This window comes from Nerophis lumbriciformis, linkage group LG27 (assembly GCF_033978685.3).
Source record: "Nerophis lumbriciformis linkage group LG27, RoL_Nlum_v2.1, whole genome shotgun sequence".
NCBI lineage: Eukaryota > Metazoa > Chordata > Actinopteri > Syngnathiformes > Syngnathidae > Nerophis > Nerophis lumbriciformis.
The window spans coordinates 7747501-7768357 of record NC_084574.2 but is presented as its reverse complement, the minus strand read 5'-3'; the positions used below and the strand labels follow the sequence as shown (position 1 = coordinate 7768357).

The following is a 20857-nucleotide window of genomic DNA, read 5'->3' as shown; positions in this document are numbered from 1 at the left end:
TTATGGTGGGTGTATAAGGTAAGACATATTATCTGGCTTTTGTTGCGCAATACTATGCAAAAGCAACTTTTCTTACCTTCTGGTACCTGCTGATCTGTATTTGGGATCTGCATAGTCCTGAAAATTTGCGCACATCCGCCTTTGTAGTCCGTGTCGACACCGTAGTCGATAAGCTTCTACTTTTTCTCTTATCTTCTTGTTATGTGACATTCATCCTCCGCTGTTGCCATTTCTAATATAAAGTAGTGTAAAGTTCTTACTTATATCTGTCAGTAAACTCGCCATGAAAGCGCTAAAACATACCGGTGTAGTGAGTTAGTTGTCAGTCCCGAGCCAGATTTGGTCCCTGGGCCGTCATATCCCTGGCTTAGACCAACCAAAAGTACAAATAAATGTTACTGGATGGAGCTGGCAACATCACCTAAATGCCCACCAAGCCACTAAGGGCCTGATTTACTAAGACGGTGTGTGCAATTGAAAAGTGGTGCAGACCACCTTATTCAAATGAGGATGTTGCATGCAAACGGAGCTTTAACCATGGAGACGATCATTTTCTGCACTTACCTGTGGGCAATGTGTTGAACCGGCAGCACACATCTACAATCTGTAACACATTTTCTGAATCACAGTCTAGACACCAAAAACATATGCACAGTGACACTTAATTCTGTGCGCATCACCAGCGCATTGGTTCGTATAGAATGACTCAAACACAAGAAAGTGTAATGTAGGACAGTGGTCCCAAACCACCGGGCCGCGGCCCGGTACCAGTCCGTGGATCATACTTGCCAACCCTCCCGGATTTTCCGGGAGACTCCCGAAATTCAGCGCCTCTCCCGAAAACCTCCCGGGACAAATTTTCTCCCGAAATTCAGGCGGACCTGGAGGCCACGCCCTCTCCAGCTCCATGCGGACCTGGAGGTCTGCATGGAGTAGAGATGCGCGGATAGGCAATTATTTCATCCGCAACCGCATCACAAAAGTCGTCAACCATCCGCCATCCACCCGATCTAACGTTTAATCAAAACCGCACCCGCCCGCACCCGCCCGTTGTCCATCCATCCATCCATCCATCCATCTTCTTCCGCTTATCCGAGGTCGGGTCGCGGGGGCAGCAGCTTAAGCAGGGAAACCCAGACTTCCCTCTCCCCAGCCACTTCGTCCAGCTCCTCCCGGGGGATCCCGAGGCGTTCCCAGGCCAGCCGAGAGAGATAGTCTTCCCAGCGTGTCCTGGGTCTTCCCCGTGGCCTCCTACCGGTCGGACGTGCCCGAAACACCTTCCTAGGGAGGCGTTCGGGTGGCATCCTGACCAGATGCCCGAACCACCTCATCTGGCTCCTCTCGATGTGGAGGAGCGGCTTTACTTTGAGCTCCCCCCGAATGACAGAGCCCGTTGTTATATATCTAATATAGACGATGCAAGGCATCAGTGAGGTTATAAAGCTTTTGCCTGTTAAAGAAAGGAGACTGATCCAATGCAGCAGAGACATTCGCGTGCCACGCTGTCACGGCCCAGACGCACACCAGTGCGCAATCATCTGGGAGCCGCGCTGAGCGCACCTCCAAGCGCGTGGAGGTGCGATGTCCCTCGCACCCGCGGCGGCTCCACCCGGGCTCGCGCCCGAGGCTTCAGCGCGCACCGCGGCGGCCATCCTACTCGTCGCAGCCTAGCCCTCGCGGCTCTCGCTGCCGGCGACGGCCGGGTATGGGCCCGACGCTCCAGCGCCATCCATTTTCAGGGCTAGTTGATTCGGCAGTTGGGTTGTTACACACTCCTTAGCGGGTTCCGACTTCCATGGCCACCGTCCTGTTGTCTATATCAACCAACGCCTTTTCTGGGGTCTGATGAGCGTCGGCATCGGGCGCCTTAACCCGGCGTTCGGTTCATCCCGCAGCGCCAGTTCTGCTTACCAAAGGTGGCCCACTCGGCTCACCAGGGTGAGCCCCACCCCTTTCGTGAGCGCACTGCGCTCGAAGTGACCCCTGTTACGCGCCCCCGGCAACGGGGGTGGCGGGCAGGTAGGCTGCGCGGGCGGAGCGCGCGGAGTGACCCCTGTTACGAGCCCCCGGCCACGGGGGTGGCGGGCAGGTAAGCTGCTTACCTGCTGCGCGTGACGCCGGCCGCGGCGAAGGCGGACGAGGCGGGGTGTCGGCGCGGTGGTGACCCTGGACGTGCGTCGGGCCCTTCTCGCGGATCGCCTCAGCTACGGCTCCCGGTGGGGCCCTCTCGGGGGAAGGGGCCTCGGTCCCGGGCCTCGGTCCCGGACCCCGGCGAGGCGGCGTCCCTTCTCCGCTCCGTAAAAGTGTCCATCTCTTTTTTTCTTCTTCTTCTGTTGTGGCATATGCTGCAGGTGCCTGCTCGTTTTTCGTATGTGGGTAACAACATTTAACTATGTATATATATTTCCGAATTGGTTTAACTGCCACCCGCCTGAATCTATTTAAAATCTAATATTTTTTTTATTTCAACCGCCCGTTCCGACCCGCGGATAAAATCGAATTTTTTTTATTTCAACCGCCCGACCCGCGGATAATCCGCGGACTCCGCGGTTGTGTCCGCAAACCGCGCATCTCTAGCATGGAGCAATGTTGTTGTTGTAATATATTGAGTTGGAGGCAATAAACAGGCGAGGTGATGAAGTACGTGTCTTTACTGTAGACTTCAGAACAGACTCACACACTTGACGTCAGGTGCGCAACACCACGTAAATCGTTGGCCAACCAAAAAGTAACCCCAGTACGTTATAGCCAACATTCTCCAGGAGATGGCAACAGACAAACATAGATCACTCCATTACATTCCTCCCCTTTTAGAATTGTAGAAGTTACTCAAAAGAAATAAACAACCCAACCAAAAAATGCAGCAGTTCAATTAAAAAACTGTACTTAAGCCACATTCTTTTTTTTTTTTAGTACTGAACTCTTAACCCTCATTTGTAAACAATAACATGCTTATTATGCAAACAGTATTTGTACATCTTTAACACAGATTTTTATACTTTCTTCAGAGATTAAGTTTTTTTGGTGGTACTCGAAACCTTTCTGGGTACCTGCGGATCACTGGTGGGGTTTTTGTTGTGGGTGATCTGGGTTCTGATGATGGCAACTCAGCAGCCCTTGAATCTGGTTCAATGATGAGACTAGTTTGTGTCTGACTCACTGATGGTCCTGATGATGGAACTGAAACAGCACTGTCCAGTTGTACTGATGGCACATTTTCTGTAACTGGTGGAGACTAGATAACTGGCAGTCTCTCCATGTTTTCTCACCATGGTAGCATGTGATCCACATGCACTGTGCGCTGTCTCTGTCCCTCTTGATAGATACATAGATATATATATATATATATATATATATATATATATATATATATATATATATATATATATATATATATGTATGTATGTATGTATGTATGTATGTATGTATGTATATATATAATGTATGTATATATATATATATATATATATATATATGTCTTGATAAGGTTATCCAAAAAATAGTGCTCGATACCGTAGTAGAGCGCAATATATGTATGTGTGTGAAGAAAATCACAAGACTATTTCATCTCTACAGGCCTGTTTCATGAGGGGGGGTACCCTCAATCATCAGGAGATGATCTCCTGATGATTGAGGGTACCCCCCCTCATGAAACAGGCCTGTAGAGATGAAATAGTCTTGTGATTTTTTTCACACACATACATATATATATATATATATATATATATATATATATACTGTGTATATATATATATGAAATACTTGACTTGGTGAATTCTAGCTGTAAATATACTCCTCCCCTCTTAGCCACGCCCCCAACCACGCCCCCGCCCCACCCCGACCACGCCCCCCACCTCCCGAAATCGGAGGTCTCGAGGTTGGCAAGTATGCCGTGGATCGATTGGTACCGGGCCTCACAAGAATAAAAAAATGAAAAATAAAAAATGTTATTTTTATTTTTTTAATTAAATCAACATAAAAACACTACACACTATTACACTTACAATTCGTGCATCAACCCAAAAAAACTCCCTCCCCCATTCACACTTATTCACACAAAAGGGTTGTCTCTTTCTGTTATTAATATTTCTGGTGTCTCCTCAGTTCCCAATCGTTTACTGAGTGTTGTTAAAAGGAAAGGCCATGTAACACAGTGGTGAGCATGCCCTTTCCCAACTACTTTGGCACGTGTTGCAGCCATGACATTCTAAGTTAATTATTTGCAAAAAAAAAAATAAAGTTTATGAGATTAAACATCAAATATGTTGTCTTTGCAGTGCATTCAATTGAATATGGGTTGAAAAATATTTGCAAATCATTGTATTCCGTTTATATTTACATCTAACACAATTTCCCAACTCATATGGAAATGAAAGTGTTAGACATTGCTCAATGACCCGTTGTTACTGTTGAACTCTTTGTGTAGATTAACTCACCTCTTTTCCCTCTTTTGCCTCCTTTCAGTCCACTCTGCTCACCCGTGCTTCGCTCACCTGAAGTGGTAGAGTAAGTTGTGTCTCACTGCATTGTTGTATGTAGGGGTGTAACGCTACACAAACATTTCGCTTCGGTTCGTACTTTGATTCAGAGGTCACGGTTTGGTTCATTTTCGGTACAGTAAGAAAACAACAAAATATACATTTTCTGGTTATTTATTTATCCAAAATTTGTAAACAACGGCTTTATCCTTTTAACATTACTTTAAAATGGCTCTGTGTGTGATTGACGTTGTTTCCCTTTTGTTTTTGTTATCTTCTCTTCGTTATTTATTTGTAAAATTGTATAAAGAGACACAAAATATATGTCAAATAAACACTACAAAGTACCGTACTTTTCGGAGTATAAGTCGCCCGGAGTATAAGTCGCACCTGCCAAAAATGCATAATAAAGAAGGAAAAAAACATATATAAGTCGCACTGGAGTATAAGTTGCATTTTTTGGGGACATTTATTTGATAAAAGCCAACACCAAGAATAGACATTTGAAAGGCAATTTAAAATAAATAAAGAATAGTGAACAACAGGCTGAATAAGTGTACGTTATATGAGGCATAAATAACCAACTGGTATGTTAACGTAACATATTATGGTAAGAGTCATTCAAATAACTATAACATATAGAACATGCTATACGTTTACCAAACAATCTGTCACTCCGAATCGCTAAATCCCATGAAATCTTATACGTCTAGTCTCTTACGTGAATGAGATAAATAATATTATTTGATATTTTACGCTAATGTGTTAATCATTTCACACATAAGTCGCTCCTGAGTATAAGTCGCACCCCCGGCCAAACTATGAAAAAAACTGCGACTTATAGTCTGAAAAATACGGTATATGGTTTTACTGTGTTATAGAAAACACGATGTAGTGTTGTTCCAATACTAATATTTCGGTACCGGTACCAAAATTATTTCGATACTTCTCTGTACTTTTCGATACTTTTCTAAATAAAGAGAACCACAAAAAATGGCATTATTGGCTTTATTTTAACAAAAAATCTTACGATACATTAAACATGTTTCTTATTGCAAGTTTGTCCTTAAATAAAATAGTGAATATACGAAACAACTTTTCTTTTATTAGTAAGTAAACAATTCAGTTCATTTAGTCTGCTGATATATGCAGTAACAGTAACTTTCCATTCTATTTTTTTGTCAAAATTATTAAGGACAAGTGGTAGAAAATGAATTATTATTGTACCATATTTTTCGGAGTATAAGTCCCTCCGGAGTATAAGTCGCACCGGCCAAAAATGCATAATAAAGAAGGAAAAAAACATATATAAGTCGCACTGGAGTATAAGTCGCATTTTTTGGGGAAATGTATTTGATAAAAGCCAACACCAAGAATAGACATTTGAAAGGCAATTTAAAATAAATAAAGAATAGTGAACAACAGGCTGAATAAGTGTACGTTATATGAGGCATAAATAACCAACTGGTATGTTAACATAACATATTATGGTAAGAGTCATTCAAATAACTATAACATATAGAACATGCTATACGTTTACCAAACAATCTGTCACTCCTAATCGCTAAATCCCATGAAATCTTATACGTCTAGTCTCTTACGTGAATGAGATAAATAATATTATTTGATATTTTACGCTAATGTGTTAATAATTTCACACATAAGTCGCTCCTGAGTATAAGTCACACCAAATTATGAAAAAAACTGCGTCTTATAGTCCGAAAAATACGGTACACGTACCGTTACACCCTTAGTTGTATGAGCACGCTCCTCATTTTTCCATCCCAATTCTAAGCGTGGTGATATGATACTTTTCCTATTCAGCATCCTGGACCGGACCATACGTTCCACGGTGGAGCAGCACCTCTTCGACGTCGATGCTGGCCAGTCGACCCAGAGGCGGCCATCTCCCAAGGATGCCCTGACCGCCAGACAGCGGCGGCGTCATCGTAGAGAGCAGCAAGAGGACGGCTCAAGTCCCAGAGAAAGAAGCAGGTACAGCGGAACCTCGATTTACAGACCCCTCCATTTGCAAACTTTTAGATCGCGCCAAATATGCCTTTGTGTGCGAACCATGTCTATGTGCACAAACGCTTCATTCATTCATTCTGTGCCCCGCTGGCAGCCGTTTTGTGTTTGCTCGTATTGAAGAGATTGAGGAACACTGCAAAAAGTCAGTGTTCAAAAACAAGAAAAACAATACAAAAATGAGGGTTATTTTACTTGAACTAATGAAAATTATCTGCCAATAGAACAAGAAAATTTGGCTTGTCAAGACTTTCCAAAACAAGTAAAATGAGCTAACCTCAATGAACCCAAAAATACCTAAAAATAAGTATATTCTCACTAATAACAAGTGCACTTTTCTTGCTAGAAAAAAAAAAAGAGACCTTTTTGCTCAATATGTTGAAAAATATTTTTAAATGTTAGTGCCATTATCTTGACATAATGATATGCGCTCGGCATTACATTTCTTGAAACCAGCAAACTTATACTAAAAACTAATTTATTGTTCTTAATGGAAAGGCAACAAGGCAACCGCTTGTTACTCTCGGGGTCTCCTAGCCGCTCAGGCAAATCATATTGTCTAAAAATGCATTTTTCCATCCATAACATGACATCATTGCACCAAGTGCGTTCTCTTTCAGTCAATTAGTGCGCAAGGAATATATATATATATATATATATATATATATATATATATATATATATATATATATATATATATATATATATATATATATATATTTATATGCATATATACACACAGCTCGGCCCCCAGCCCAATTTTTTTTTATTGTAATTTTGAATAATTTACCTGAATGTGCATGAACTATTTCTGTTCAAAATAGTTAGAAATGTCACATGTCGAATGTTTAAATGTTAACTGTCAGTTTACTGTACTGTGCCAACTGTACTACTATATGAGTACATGTTTGCTCTTGTTTCATTAAAAATAAAACAGCAAAGTCCATTTGGCTGTCATCTGTTTTAATTATGAGACACAATTGTGTCAAAGTCATGATTTTTTTGTTCATGCTTGAAATAAGAAATGATTACTTTAAAAAAGTAGTTTTATACTTGTGAGTGTTGATGACACAGCTTTGCAACAGTTGATATTCTAGTTTCAAGCATGTTTTACTCAATATAGCTCATCAAATCTCAGCAACAAGCTGTAATATCTTACTGAGATCATTTAGGACCAAAACACTTAAAACAAGTAAAACACTAACATAAAATCTGCTTAGTGAGAAGAATTATCTTATCAGACAGAAAATAAGCAAATATCACCCTTATTTGAGATATTTAATCTTACTTAGATTTCAGTTTTTGCAGTACCACAGAAACGTTTTAATTGTGATGAAAACAAACTTTTCGGAAAAAAGATACCGAAGCGGACTTAGGCCCTGTTTAGCCCGTTTATCCAGGGTAAATCCCACCTAACCTTATCAGTGTCCACTCGGGGTGTAACGGTACGTGTATTTGTATTGAACCGTTTCGGTACAGGGGTTCCGGTTCGGTTCGGAGGTGTACCGAACGAGTTTCCACACGGACATATTAAGTAGCGTAACTCACGTTGTGTAAACAATGCACACCGAGGCACAACACACGGCATGCTAGCAGCTAACGGGCTAGGATAGACTGACCATACGTCCTCTTTTCACTGGACATGTCCTTTTTTGCGGAGCTGTCAGGGCGGAGTTTCTTAAATGCCTCAAATGTCCGGCATTTTGAGTTAGGGTTGCGTTTATTTTCAATGTGCGTTCAGGGTTAAGAAGGGGTTAAAAACAAAACAAATTGTGCGTGCAGCAGCATTGGTGAGGGAGGGGCAGAGAGAGAGAGAGAGTTATGATAAACGCGCATGCGTCGCCAGGCTCTGCTTTTTATCCATAGATTTATCACATTTAATTTTTTATTATCTATAGCAGGGGTGTCAAAAGTGTGCCCCGGAAGCCATTTGCGGCCCACAGCTAATGTTTTAAAGGCCCACGGCACATTCTAAAAATACTATTATAATTTAACAAAAACATAACAAATGTGAAATAAATAAGCTTAAAGGTGAAATGTAATTTAGAAAAAGTTGCAATGTTGACTAATAAAACAAAGCTGTTTTTTTTTCTTTCAAACTGTCATTGCTCAAAACATAATATTGAATCAAAGTCAATGTTATTATGAATTATTGGCCTATCCAAGGTTCCCATTACTTCACATCAAATATTCCACTAAGAAAAATATTTTTGGTGGAAGATTTTACAAATTTGGTAAATAAATAACCCAAAAATGTATATTTTGTTGTTTTCTTACTGTACCGAAAATGAACCGAACCGTGACCTCTAAACCGAGGTACGTACCGAACCGAAATTTTTGTGTACCGTTACACCCCTAAATAATGCCAATGTGACATGGAAAAGACACGTCAAACACAATTGGACAATCAATAACAAACAAGATGCCAGTTAGTGACCCACCAGTGGGAAGTGAAAGCATTCCAGGTGAATTCATCCCGTCTACTGGGACGTGGTGAAATCACAACAAGTGAAGTCACAGGCAGCAAGAAAATAATCCTTGTTGACGGACACCTGGTGAAGTCTGATTAGACCAGTGCACAAAATGTCAATACACACACACGTGGACAGTAAATAGAATTAGCAGACAATGCTAAACAACATCAAGACAGCTGGATGAGCTATAAGTAAAAGTGCGCTTTGACACTTCCATCCTTTCTCTTCTTCCTCACAGAGCCGACACCAACAAGGAGAACATCCCGTCGTCAGGAGGCGGCAGGAGAAGCGTGGGGGTGGACATAGGCGGCAGCGTTGGCGTGGACTCACAGGCCGGACAGAGCGATCTGTTGGTGCGAGTGCCTAAAGCCAGGAAGTGGAAACACAACCCAACGCTAGTGCAGCTCAACATAGACGCCCACAAAGTGAGTCTTCTGGAATTTGGTCTGTCGTCATCTCTGATCGGGTGCTTTGTATTCTTCTTAGGCTACGTTAAACTATTTGGGGTCTCATGAAGACTGATTTACTCACTCGCATGCAGTGTTGGGTTAGTTACTGAAAACCAGTAACTAGTTACAGTTACCAGTTACTTTATTTCAAAAGTAACTCAGTTACTAACTCAGTTACTTACACCAAAAAGTAATGTGTTACTGTGAGATGTAACTACCGTATTTTTCGGAGTATAAGTCGCACCTGCCGAAAATGCATAATAAAGAAGGAAAAAAACATATATAAGTCGCAGTGGAGCCCGGCCAAACTATGAAAAAAACTGCGACTTATAGTCCGAAAAATACGGTATTTTGTCACTTATAAATATATTTTTAATTTAAAAAATAATAATTTAAGGCCCCCTTTAATGCCCTTTTAGCCTTCATTTTAGTACTGTTATTGCACTGGAGAATAATGCAATCTGTTAATCAACTTGACATGCATTTGCATCACTGAACTCTGCTAAGCAATGTGGTCTACATACAACACACAAAGACAAAGATATGTTTCAAAGGGCCAATTTATTTCAGGCAGGAACAAATTGACAAAACTATTTTAAATAGCTGCAACATAACATACATAAGTAACAAACAGCATAATAACAACATAGCTGTAAACCAAGGAAGGCACACACTACATACACAAAGCCTAACCAGGCATTTTTCTCTCAAGGAATTGTGAAATAAAATCATGTCTGAAGCCCAGCAAACTCTACACATTTCCCCAGTTTTAGTTTAGAGATAAGGAAAGATTGGCCTGGCCCACTAGCATCCCTCTTTATGTTTGTGAACTTTATAGTCTATACATTTAGAGTGATGTGATAATCAAACACTCTAGAAGTCTAGAATGAAAGAGTATATAAGAGAATTGACAGTGTGTGTGTACCTTCAGTTCTGAATGATGAGCAGAGGCAGATGCCTCGTTAAAACCCAACTGCTGTTGCTTAGGAGGTGAAGTGTGTCTCTCTTTACTAGCTTCGGCGAAGCATGTTGCTTTTGTAGCTGTTTCAGCAGATTTGAATTGCTAGGATAGGATCTTTGATCCAAGACACAACTTACATTTAACTAAAATGTTATTTTCTTTGTGGTCGACAAAAGAAAAGGAGTGAGAATATCTCCATGTTAAGAAACTCGACTTCTGGGTACGGCATGATGTAAACACAGACGCGCCCCCTCCCATACACACATACACAGCGCGCCTCTTTCTTGTTGCCTCTTCTGCAGCGCTCCAATAAAACACTCAGATCTTCTCAGTTTCTAGCCAATACTACAAAAAAAAAACGTAAAATAACGCAGTAACGCATCATGTAGTAACGGTAATTGAGTTACTGAATATAAACAATAACATTGTCCTTTACAATTATAAAAGCTTTTTACAAAAATCTACTACTCTGCTTGCATGTCAGCAGACTGGGGTAGATCCTGCTGAAATCCTATGTATTGAATGAATAAAGAATCCTTTTGAATCAGGAAAAAAATCGTTTTTGAAACAGAGAATCGTGTTGAATTGAAAAAAAAAATCAATTTTGAATCGAATCGTGACCCCAAGAATCGATATTGAATCGAATCGTGGGACACCCAAAGATTCACAGCCCTAGTTGAGGCGTTATTAACGCAATATTTTTGACAACCCTACGAATTAATTTTTTTTATTAATAAATACATGCATTTATTATTATGTATTTCAATTGACTAGTTTGACTATCAGCACTATATATGTGCAGTATTTCTATACTATGTATTTAGACTTGGTAAATCATTTTTGTCTATTTTTATAGTAGATTTAATGTGGTTTTCTGTATTATTTATTTATTTGTTTTAGTCACTTTTATAGTTTCAATTTTTTTTAATTTTTTTTTTTTATTCAAAAATTTTTAATTTTATTTGAAATGCTTCAGATTTTTCAAATCATTTTTGTACTTCTTTGGGGAAAAAAAATCATACTAGTGCTAAAATACAAAATGCTGATTAATTACTTCTCGTTAATCAATTGATGTCCGAGACAAATTTCTCCTCTGAGACCTTAAAGCTAATTATTATTATTAATATTATTAATTAACATAATCAGGCTCAATTGGGGTGCTTAGCAGAATTTTTTTTGAGGCCCCTCCATTACAAAGTTTTTTCACACTTATTTGTTTATTTGAAACCATTTTTTGACTATTTAAACATAACTTGAATTTAATTTGATGCATGGTTTGCACTAAAACAAATTAATTGGGAAACAAATAGTTCAATAATTAATCTTTTTAGTGCAAAATAACAAATGTACTATAATTAAAACATAAATCTGCCAACTTGACAACTCAGTATGTGTGCCTGACAAGACCAGCACTAAAGCTGTGCACCACGGGTGACAGTGGGAATGTAGAAGTTTACAATTCTATTCTTATCAGTGACAGTGCAGGAAGGGACTCGGAACATTCCCTATGAAGCGCCCTGTTATTCATTAATTGATTTATTACCTGTGCTTCTTCACGCAAAAGGGTCTTACAGTACAAACTTTTATGATGTTTTTTTTTACAGCTCACAAGTTTAAACATTTCAGTGCTTCCTTTTATCAGTCAAATTGATTGTTTCGTGGTCAGTTATTTCATACATGTTCTGTTTTCCTGGTTGAAGGAGGTCGGTGGCGTTTCGGGAGCCTCTGAGAGAACCAGGTCCGACCACATGGAGCCACCTAAGAAAAGGTGAGCACCTCATGAGCTTAATTTCTTTGAAATGATCGTGACATCACGACCATCCCGCTTGCTCGAGTAACAGCTTGTTTTGCGTTAACAAGCTTGGGTTGGCAGCCGCCCGCAGATCACCCGTTTGATGTTTATATGATACACTGAGCCACTAGACGGAATCTGACGTAAATAACTTTTTTTTTCTTCTGATTTTCCAGGAATCACGCGTCACGAAAAGATGACATTACTTCTCCCACGCTGGTAGGATCACGTTCTCTCCTTTACTGTCCCAAGTTTAATCCAAGTAAAGTCATAAATCTAATTTAATACCAACTAGAGATGTCCGATAATACCGGCCTGCCGACGATAAATGCTTTAAAATGTAATATCGGAAACTATCGGTATCGTTTTTTTTTATTATCGTTATCGTTTTTCTTACTTTTTCTTTCTTTAGTTTATTTCGAACATGAACACACTTACATCATAATACATCACACAATTTCATATCATTTCATTTTACATCATGCCCGAAAAGGAGTAGGAAGAAGCAAAGCTTATTTAATCCTACCCCTTTCCCACTTCAAAGCGTTTACAAAAATATAGAATCATTTACTGACCTTTTTATATAATAAAATAACATCTATGAATTAGTATACAACAGTTTTGTAATATGTAATTAATTAATTAATTCAGTCATTATTAACATACTGAGATGAAGAATATCTTATTTTCAATAAGGTTGAAAGTATTTCTCATAATTCTTCTTCTTTGTACTCTGTAAGCACTATTATTTTGAACAACCTCTTAAACTGGATCATATCAGTACAATTTTTAACTTCTTTACTTGATCCATTCCATAATTTCATTCCACATACTGATATGCTAAATGTTCTAAGTGTTGTACATGCATATAAATGTTTTAAATTATTTTTTTCCTCTAAGGTTATATTTCTCCTCTTTAGTTGAGAAGAATTGTTGTACATTCTTTGGTAGCAGGTTATAGTTTGCTTTGTACATCATTTTAGCTGTTTGCAATTTTACCAAATCACCGAACTTTAATATTTTTGACTTAATAAATAAAGGGTTTGTATGTTCTCTATATCCAACATTATGTATTATTCTAACTGATCTTTTTTGTAACACGGTTAGCGAATGTAGCGCACATTTGTAGTTATTTCCCCATATTTCTGCACAATAACTCAGATATGGTAACACTAGCGAGCAGTAGAGAATATGAAGTGATTTTTGGCCCAGGACATATTTTGCTTTATTCATTATTGAAATGTTTTTTGCCACCTTATGTTGTATGTTTTGTATATGAGATTTCCAGTTCATTTGATCATCTATTAATACTCCCAAAAATCTAGTTTCTTTTACCCTTTCTATGTCTACTCCGTCTATTTGTATTTGTGTATGATGCTCTTTTCTACTGTTACCAAATAGCATTATTTTAGTTTTACTGAGATTCAAAGATAGTCTGTTTTTGTCAAACCATCTTTTTAATTTGTTCATTTCTTCTGTTATTATTTGTATTATCTTCTGTGTGCTCTCTCCTGAACAGAAAGCAGTTGTGTCGTCCGCAAATAAAACCAACTTTAAGTCCTTCATAACCTTACAAATGTCGTTTATATAAAGATTGAACAATCTTGGTCCCAGTATTGATCCCTGGGGTACACCACAGGATATATCGAGCCGTGTTAACATATTTTCACCCATCTTCACATATTGCTTCCTGTTGGTTAAATAACTTCTTACCCAATTCAATACCAAACCTCTGATGCCATATCGTTCTAATTTTCGTATTAAAATATAATTTTTATTTTATTTTATTCTATTTTTTTATTAAATCAACATAAAAAAACACAAGATACACTTAAATTAGTGCACCAACCCAAAAAACCTCCCTCCCCCATTTACACTCATTCACACAAAAGGGTTGTTTCTTTCTGTTATTAATATTCTGGTTCCTACATTATATATCAATATATATCAATAAAGTCTGCAAGGGATACAGTCCGTAAGCACACATGATTGTGCGTGCTGCTGGTCCACTAATAGTACTAACCTTTAACAGTTAATTTGACCCATTTTCATTAATTACTAGTTTCTATGTAACTGTTTTTATATTGTTTTACTTTCTTTTTTTATTCAAGAAAATATTTTTAATTTATTTATCTTATCTTATTTTAAGGACTTTATCTTCACCATACGTAGTTGTCCAAATTAGGCATAATGTGTTAATTCCACGACTGTATATATCGGTATCGGTTGATATCGGTATCGGTAATTAAGAGTTGGACAATATCGGAATATCGGATATTGGCAAAAAAAAGCCATTATCGGACATCCCTAATACCAACCCCTTGGTTAGGTTACGTTCGTGGAAAAGATGATAAAAGTAATATGAAAATGATTTACCTTGGGGTGTAACGGTACACAAAAATTTTAGTTCGTTACGTACCTCGGTTTAGAGGTTACGGTTCGGTTCATTTTCGGTACAGTAAGAAAACAACAAAATATACATTTTTTGGTTATTTATTTACCAAATTTGTAAACAATGGCTTTATCCTTTTAACATTGGGAACACTATAATAATTCTGCCCACGTTAATCAACATTAAACCGCCTCAAGTTGTTGCTCAAATTAAATAAAATGACAAAACTTTTCTTCTACATATAAAAAGTAAAACATTAAACAGTTTCAAGTCAACTCATCATGCTTAATTTATTACAGCATTTGGGAAGCCTGTAGTTGATGTATTATGTAAATGTTATATTTTTATCAACATGTGATAGCAGGGACCCTGCCATTCAAAACTAGGCTGCTGCATTACTAATGATTAATGTAACTATAGCTGGAAAAATGGTACAATAGCAATAGGAGAGACTATTCATCCCTGAACACCATGGAGTTCATGTAGGCTTAACGATGCACTTACATTATTATATCAACTATCAGAGACAGAAACTCTTCATTTAACATAATGTCCTTTTTTGCTGCTGCAACACAGCTCAATCAACACTGACAAAGGTAAAGTGAAATAACAGACAGACAGGGCTTTGCTGTCCGTAACACACACACACACATCGCAAAATGAGCTAACGTTGCGCTAAAAGCTAATTAGCCTTCACTTCAAGCCAGGATTGCGACTGAGCTGAGCTGCCGTTTGTTTCTAGAAGGTCAACGGGCTCATAGTGATGTTACTAGTAGTTGACTGGGAGGTGTTTATTATCATTTGGGGATAGTCCGCTGCCTGATGCTTACCTGCTAAACGCTAAGTACTGACTACATGCGCTCTGAATACGCACTGCTGATTGGCTGTTACCGCTCTGTTTGTAACCAATCAGATGGTTGTGTGGGTGGAACAATGCTGGGTGCTGTGTAGAGGACTGACAGAGACAGAGGCAGAAGGAAGCGGAGGCGGCTACTTAATATGTTTGTGTGGAAACTCGTTCGGTACACCTCCAAACCGAACCGAAACCCCCGTACCGAAACGGTTTAATACAAATACACGTACCGTTACACCCCTACTTGATAGTAAAAAAAAATTCTTACAGTTTTTGCAGGTACCTACTATAATTAACAATTTTGAAAATAATTTAACTGAAAATCTGAGGAGCATATGCAGTTGTTACAGTTGTATGACAATTAAACATGTTGAAATGTTGCAAAAACATGTTTAAACGTCGCTTAAAGGATTAATGACATGGTTTGACTCTGGATCTAGTTGTGGTACTTTGGGGAAATTGTCTTGTGTTGGATTTTTGATAGTTCACATTCATTTTTACTTCCTGCGTCAAATAACAGTGAATAAATATAGAACATTACACACGGCAGTCAAAAATCTTCTCAAAATGTTTTAGTACGACTTTGGTAAGCTATGAAGACGCACCGCTTGATGGAGTATTATTATGGAGTGTGTATAAGGTAAGACATATTATCTGGCATTTTGTTTCGCAATATTATGCAAAAGCAACTTTTCTTACCTTCTGGTACCTGCTGATCTGTATTTGGGATCTGCATAAGTCCTGAAAATGTGCGTGTCCGCCTTTGTAGTCCGTGACAACACCGTAGTCGATAAGCTTCTTTTTTTTCTCTATCTTCTTGTTATGTGACATTCATCCTCCGTTGTTGCCATTTCTAATATAAAGTAGTGTAAAGTTCTTACTTATATCTGTAAACTCGCCATGAAAGCACTAAAACATACCGGTGTAGTGAGTTTACATTATTCACCCAAGGAACTTTAGTCGGACGGTTTTTCACGGGACACATTTCCGGTGTTGTTGTTGCACTAGTGAGCCACGGATGAGGAGATGCTGCTCCGTTATTGATTGAAGTAAAGTCTGAATGTCATTAAAACAGTTAGCTCCATCTTTTGACACTTCTTCCACTCCCGTCCTTGCACACTACACCGCTACAACAAAGACTTTTGCTCGCGTTTATTTACGAGTTAGCATTGAAAAAAGTGCATGGTAAGAAAAATATCTTGATAGTAAAAACATTGAATTTTTTGTATTTAATCTTTATTGGGTTTCAGTTCTTACAGTTTTTGCAGGTACTTACTATAATTAACAATTTCAAAAATAATTGAACTGAAAAACTGAGGAGCATATGCAGTTGTTACAGTTGTATGACAATTAAACATGTTTAAATGCTGCTAAAACATGTTTAAACGTCGCTTAAAGGTTTAATGACATGGTTTGACTCTGGATCTACACTGCAAACAGTCAGTGTTCAAAAACAAGAAAAAAAAATACAAAAATGAGGGGTATTTTATTTGAACTAAGCAAAATGATCTGCCAATAGAACAAGAACATTTGGCTTGTCAAGACTTTCCAAAACAAGTAAAATTAGCTAACTTCAATGAACCCAAAAATGCCTTAAAATAAGTATATTCTCGCTAGTAACAAGTGCACTGTTCTTGGTAGAAAAAAAAGAGACCTTTTTGCTCAATATGTTGAAAAATATTCTTAAATGAAGTAAATGCTAGTGCCATTATCTTGACATAATGATATGCACTCGGCATTACATTTTTTGAAACCAGCAAACTTATACTAAAAACTAATTTATTGTTCTTAATGGAAAGGAAACAAGGCAACCGCTTGTTACTCTCGGGGTCTCCTAGCCGCTCAGGCAAATCATATGGTCTAAAAATGCATTTTTCCATCGATAACATGACATCATCGCGCCAAGTGCGTGGTCTTTCAGTCAATTAGTGCGCATATATACAGCCCGGCCCCTGGCCAAAATTTTTTTGATTGTAATTTTGAAGAATTTATCTGAATGTGCATGAACTATTATGTTAAATGTTTAAATATTAACTGTCCGTTTACTGCACTGTGCCAACTGTACTACTATATGAGTACCTATTTTCTATTGTTTCATCGAAAATAAAACAGCAAAGTCCATTTGGCTGTCATCCCTTTTAATTATGAAACACAATTGTGTCAAAGTCATGATTTTTTTTTTTTTCATGCTTGAAATAAGAAATTATTACTTTAAAAAAGTAGTTTTATACTTGTGAGTGTTGATGACACAGCTTTGCAACAGTTGATATTCTAGTTTCAAGCATGTTTTACTCAATATAGGTCATCAAATCTCAGCAACAAGCTGTAATATCTTACTGAGATCATTTAGGACCAAAACACTTAAAACAAGTAAAACACTCTAACATAAAATCTGCTTAGTGAGAAGAATTATCTTATCAGACAGAAAATAAGCAAATATCACCCTTATTTGAGATATTTCATCTTACTTAGATTTCACTTTTTGCAGTGTCGTTGTGGTACTTTGGGGAAATTGTCTCGTGTTGGACTCTTGATAGTTCACATTCATTCTTACTTCCTGCGTCAAATAACAGTGAATAGCAAAGCTCGGCACTGAGTGAAGTGTACTTTCGGAGCCCAGATGGATGCTGAGATCACCAGAGAGGCCATCTGGTGTGGCGCGTGTCCATCCTGCCATCATTGTCATGTGCGACCCTAGTCCTGGAAGCAGTGAAAAGTTCACTTTTGGGCTGCTGTGAAGCCTGTTCCACCGCTTCATCTCTTGTTTGTTCTCAAAAAGTTGGGATCAGCAGCATTTATTTAGCGCAAAAAGAAAGTACTCTAAGCATGAACACACTGTCTGGCTCACCCTGCTGTTGTACCAGCTGGACCTCTCACCATGACGTAATGCTGCTTTCAGGGTGCATGTGTCAACTGTGTTTGTGTGTGTGTGTGTGTTTGTAGCTACAACATCTGCGTTAATCCTGGCTGATACGCCTGAGAGAAGCCCGCATTTGCACCTCGGGTTGGTTTTAGTAATAATTAAAGGTCCCCTGTTGTGCAAAAGGGGACTTTTTTAACAGCAGTGTGTGTCACGAGAACCTGTTTGAGTCCTTGATGTTCTACACTGCAAAAACTCAAATCTAAGTAAGATTAAATATCTCAAATAAGGGTGATATTTGCTTATTTTCTGTCTGATAAGATAATTCTTCTTACTAAGCAGATTTTATGTTAGAGTGTTTTACTTGTTTTAAGTGTTTTGGTCCTAAATGATCTCAGTAAGATAGTACAGCTTGTTGCTGAGATTTGATGAGCTATATTGAGTAAAACATGCTTGAAACTAGAATATCAACTGTTGCAAAGCTGTGTCATCAACACTCACAAGTATAAAACTACTTTTTTAAAGTAATCATTTCTTACTTCAAGCATGAAAAAAAAAAAAGTACTTTAAGAATATTTTTCAACATTTCGAGCAAAGGTCTCTTTTTTTTTTTTCTACCAAGAAAAGTGCACTTGTTATTGTCAAGACTTGGTCCTGGGTGTTTGCTTTTCCGGGATGCAACGGAAAGTTGGCACGGGCGAGACGGGAATGAAGGTACATGATTTAGTTATTACATTAAAAAAAACGAAAAGCGCGCACAGTGGCGGAGAATAAACTATGAAACCAAAAGACTATAGCAAAAAAGTACAAACGAAAAACACGCACAATGGCGGAGAACAAACTATGAAACCAAAAAGACTATAAACATGGAACAAAAACTTACTTGGCTTGGACAAAAATAGTTGCATGAAGGATGGACATGGAAAGAAGTATCAGGCATGGACAGAGCATAAATGTGGTGAGGTCGTCAGAAAGACAAACTGAAAAACACTGAACTTAAATACTACAGACATGATTAACGAAAACAGGTGCGTGACTCAAGACGTGAAACGGGTGCGTGACGTGACAGGTGAAAACTAATGGGTTGCTATGGTGACAATCAAGAGTGCACAATGAGTCCAAACGTGGAACAGGTGAAACTAATGGGGTAATCATGGAAACAAGACAAGGGAGTGAAAAGACAGAAACTAAAGAGTCCTATAACTAAACAAAACATGACTTAAAACAAAACATGATTACACAGACATGACAGTTATTAGTGAGAATATGCTTATTTTAAGGTATTTTTGGGTTCATTGAGGTTAGCTAATTTTACTTGTTTTGGAAAGTCTTGACAAGCCGAATTTTCTTGTTCTATTGGCAGATAATTTAGCTTACCGTATTTTCCGCACTATAAGGCGCACCTAAAAACCACAATTTTTCTCAAAAGCTGACAGTGCGCCTTATAACCCGGTGCGCTTTATTACGATTCATTTTCATAAAGTTTCGATCTCGCAACTTCGGTAAACAGCCGCCATCTTTTTTCCCGGTAGAACAGGAAGCGCTTCTTCTTCTACGCAAGCAACCGCCAAGGAAAGCACCCGCCCCCATAGAACAGGAAGCGCTTCTTCTTCTACCCGCCCCCGGAAGAAGAAGAAAAAACGCGCGGATATCACCGTACGTTTCATTTCCTGTTTACATCTGTAAAGACCACAAAATGGCTCCTACAAAGCGACAAGGATCCGGTTCATAAAAAGACGCAATCTCTCCATCCGCACACGGATTACTACCGTATTTCACAGCAACTGATATTCCTGTGAACCGCACTGTGGAACGGGAGCACGTACGGTGAATATTCGCACCACAGGGAATGAGAAGTCATCCTTCACTGTGGTTCTAGCTTGCCATGCTAACTTCCACCCATGGTGATATTCAAAAGGAAGACCTTGCCAAAAGAGACCTTTCCAGCCGGCGTCATCATAAAAGCTAACTCGAAGGGATGGATGGATGAAGAAAAGATGAGCGAGTGGTTAAGGGAAGTTTACGCGAAGAGGCCGGGTGGCTTTTTTCACACAGCTCCGAAGGCGAACACACCTTCACTAAGACGGGCAGACAGACGGAGCCGGCCATTTTTGGATCCCACGCTTGCGCAACTTTTCAATTCGGACACCGAAGACGAAGAATTCGAAGGATTTACGAATGAAGAATAACTTCAGAAGGTGAGCGCTATGTTTATTTTGTGTGTTGTGACATTAACGTTTGAGCAACATTATGTTGCTTTTGCTCTACACCATTTTGAATTTTACTATGTTTGTGATTGCACATTTGCGTACATTTTGGGACAGAGTTGTTAGAACGCTGGTTTTCAATATATTATTAAAGTTTGACTGAACTATCTGACTGTTTTTTTGACATTTACTTTAGCGCAGCGTTTTTTTGACATTCACTTTAGCGCAGCGTAGGCGCGGCTTATAGTCCGGGGCGGCTTATTGGTGGACAAAATTATGAAATATGTAATTCATAGAAGGTGCGGCTAATAATCCGGTGCGCCTTATAGTGCGGAAAATACGGTAGTTCAAATAAAATACCCC

At 38.8% G+C, this 20857-nt stretch overlaps 1 protein-coding gene across 3 annotated transcripts in view; it reads left to right on the top strand.

Moving 5' to 3' along the window:
* fam13a (family with sequence similarity 13 member A) overlaps positions 1–20857 on the top strand; it is a 190298-nt gene that overhangs the window by 113399 nt on the left and 56042 nt on the right. For all 3 annotated transcript variants that reach the window (XM_061922947.1, XM_061922948.1, XM_061922946.1), the window contains 5 exons: positions 4465–4506; positions 6303–6473; positions 9219–9405; positions 12091–12158; positions 12359–12401. In XM_061922947.1, coding sequence (XP_061778931.1) covers positions 4465–4506; positions 6303–6473; positions 9219–9405; positions 12091–12158; positions 12359–12401 — 511 coding nt within the window. The remainder of the gene's footprint in view (positions 1–4464; positions 4507–6302; positions 6474–9218; positions 9406–12090; positions 12159–12358; positions 12402–20857) is intronic.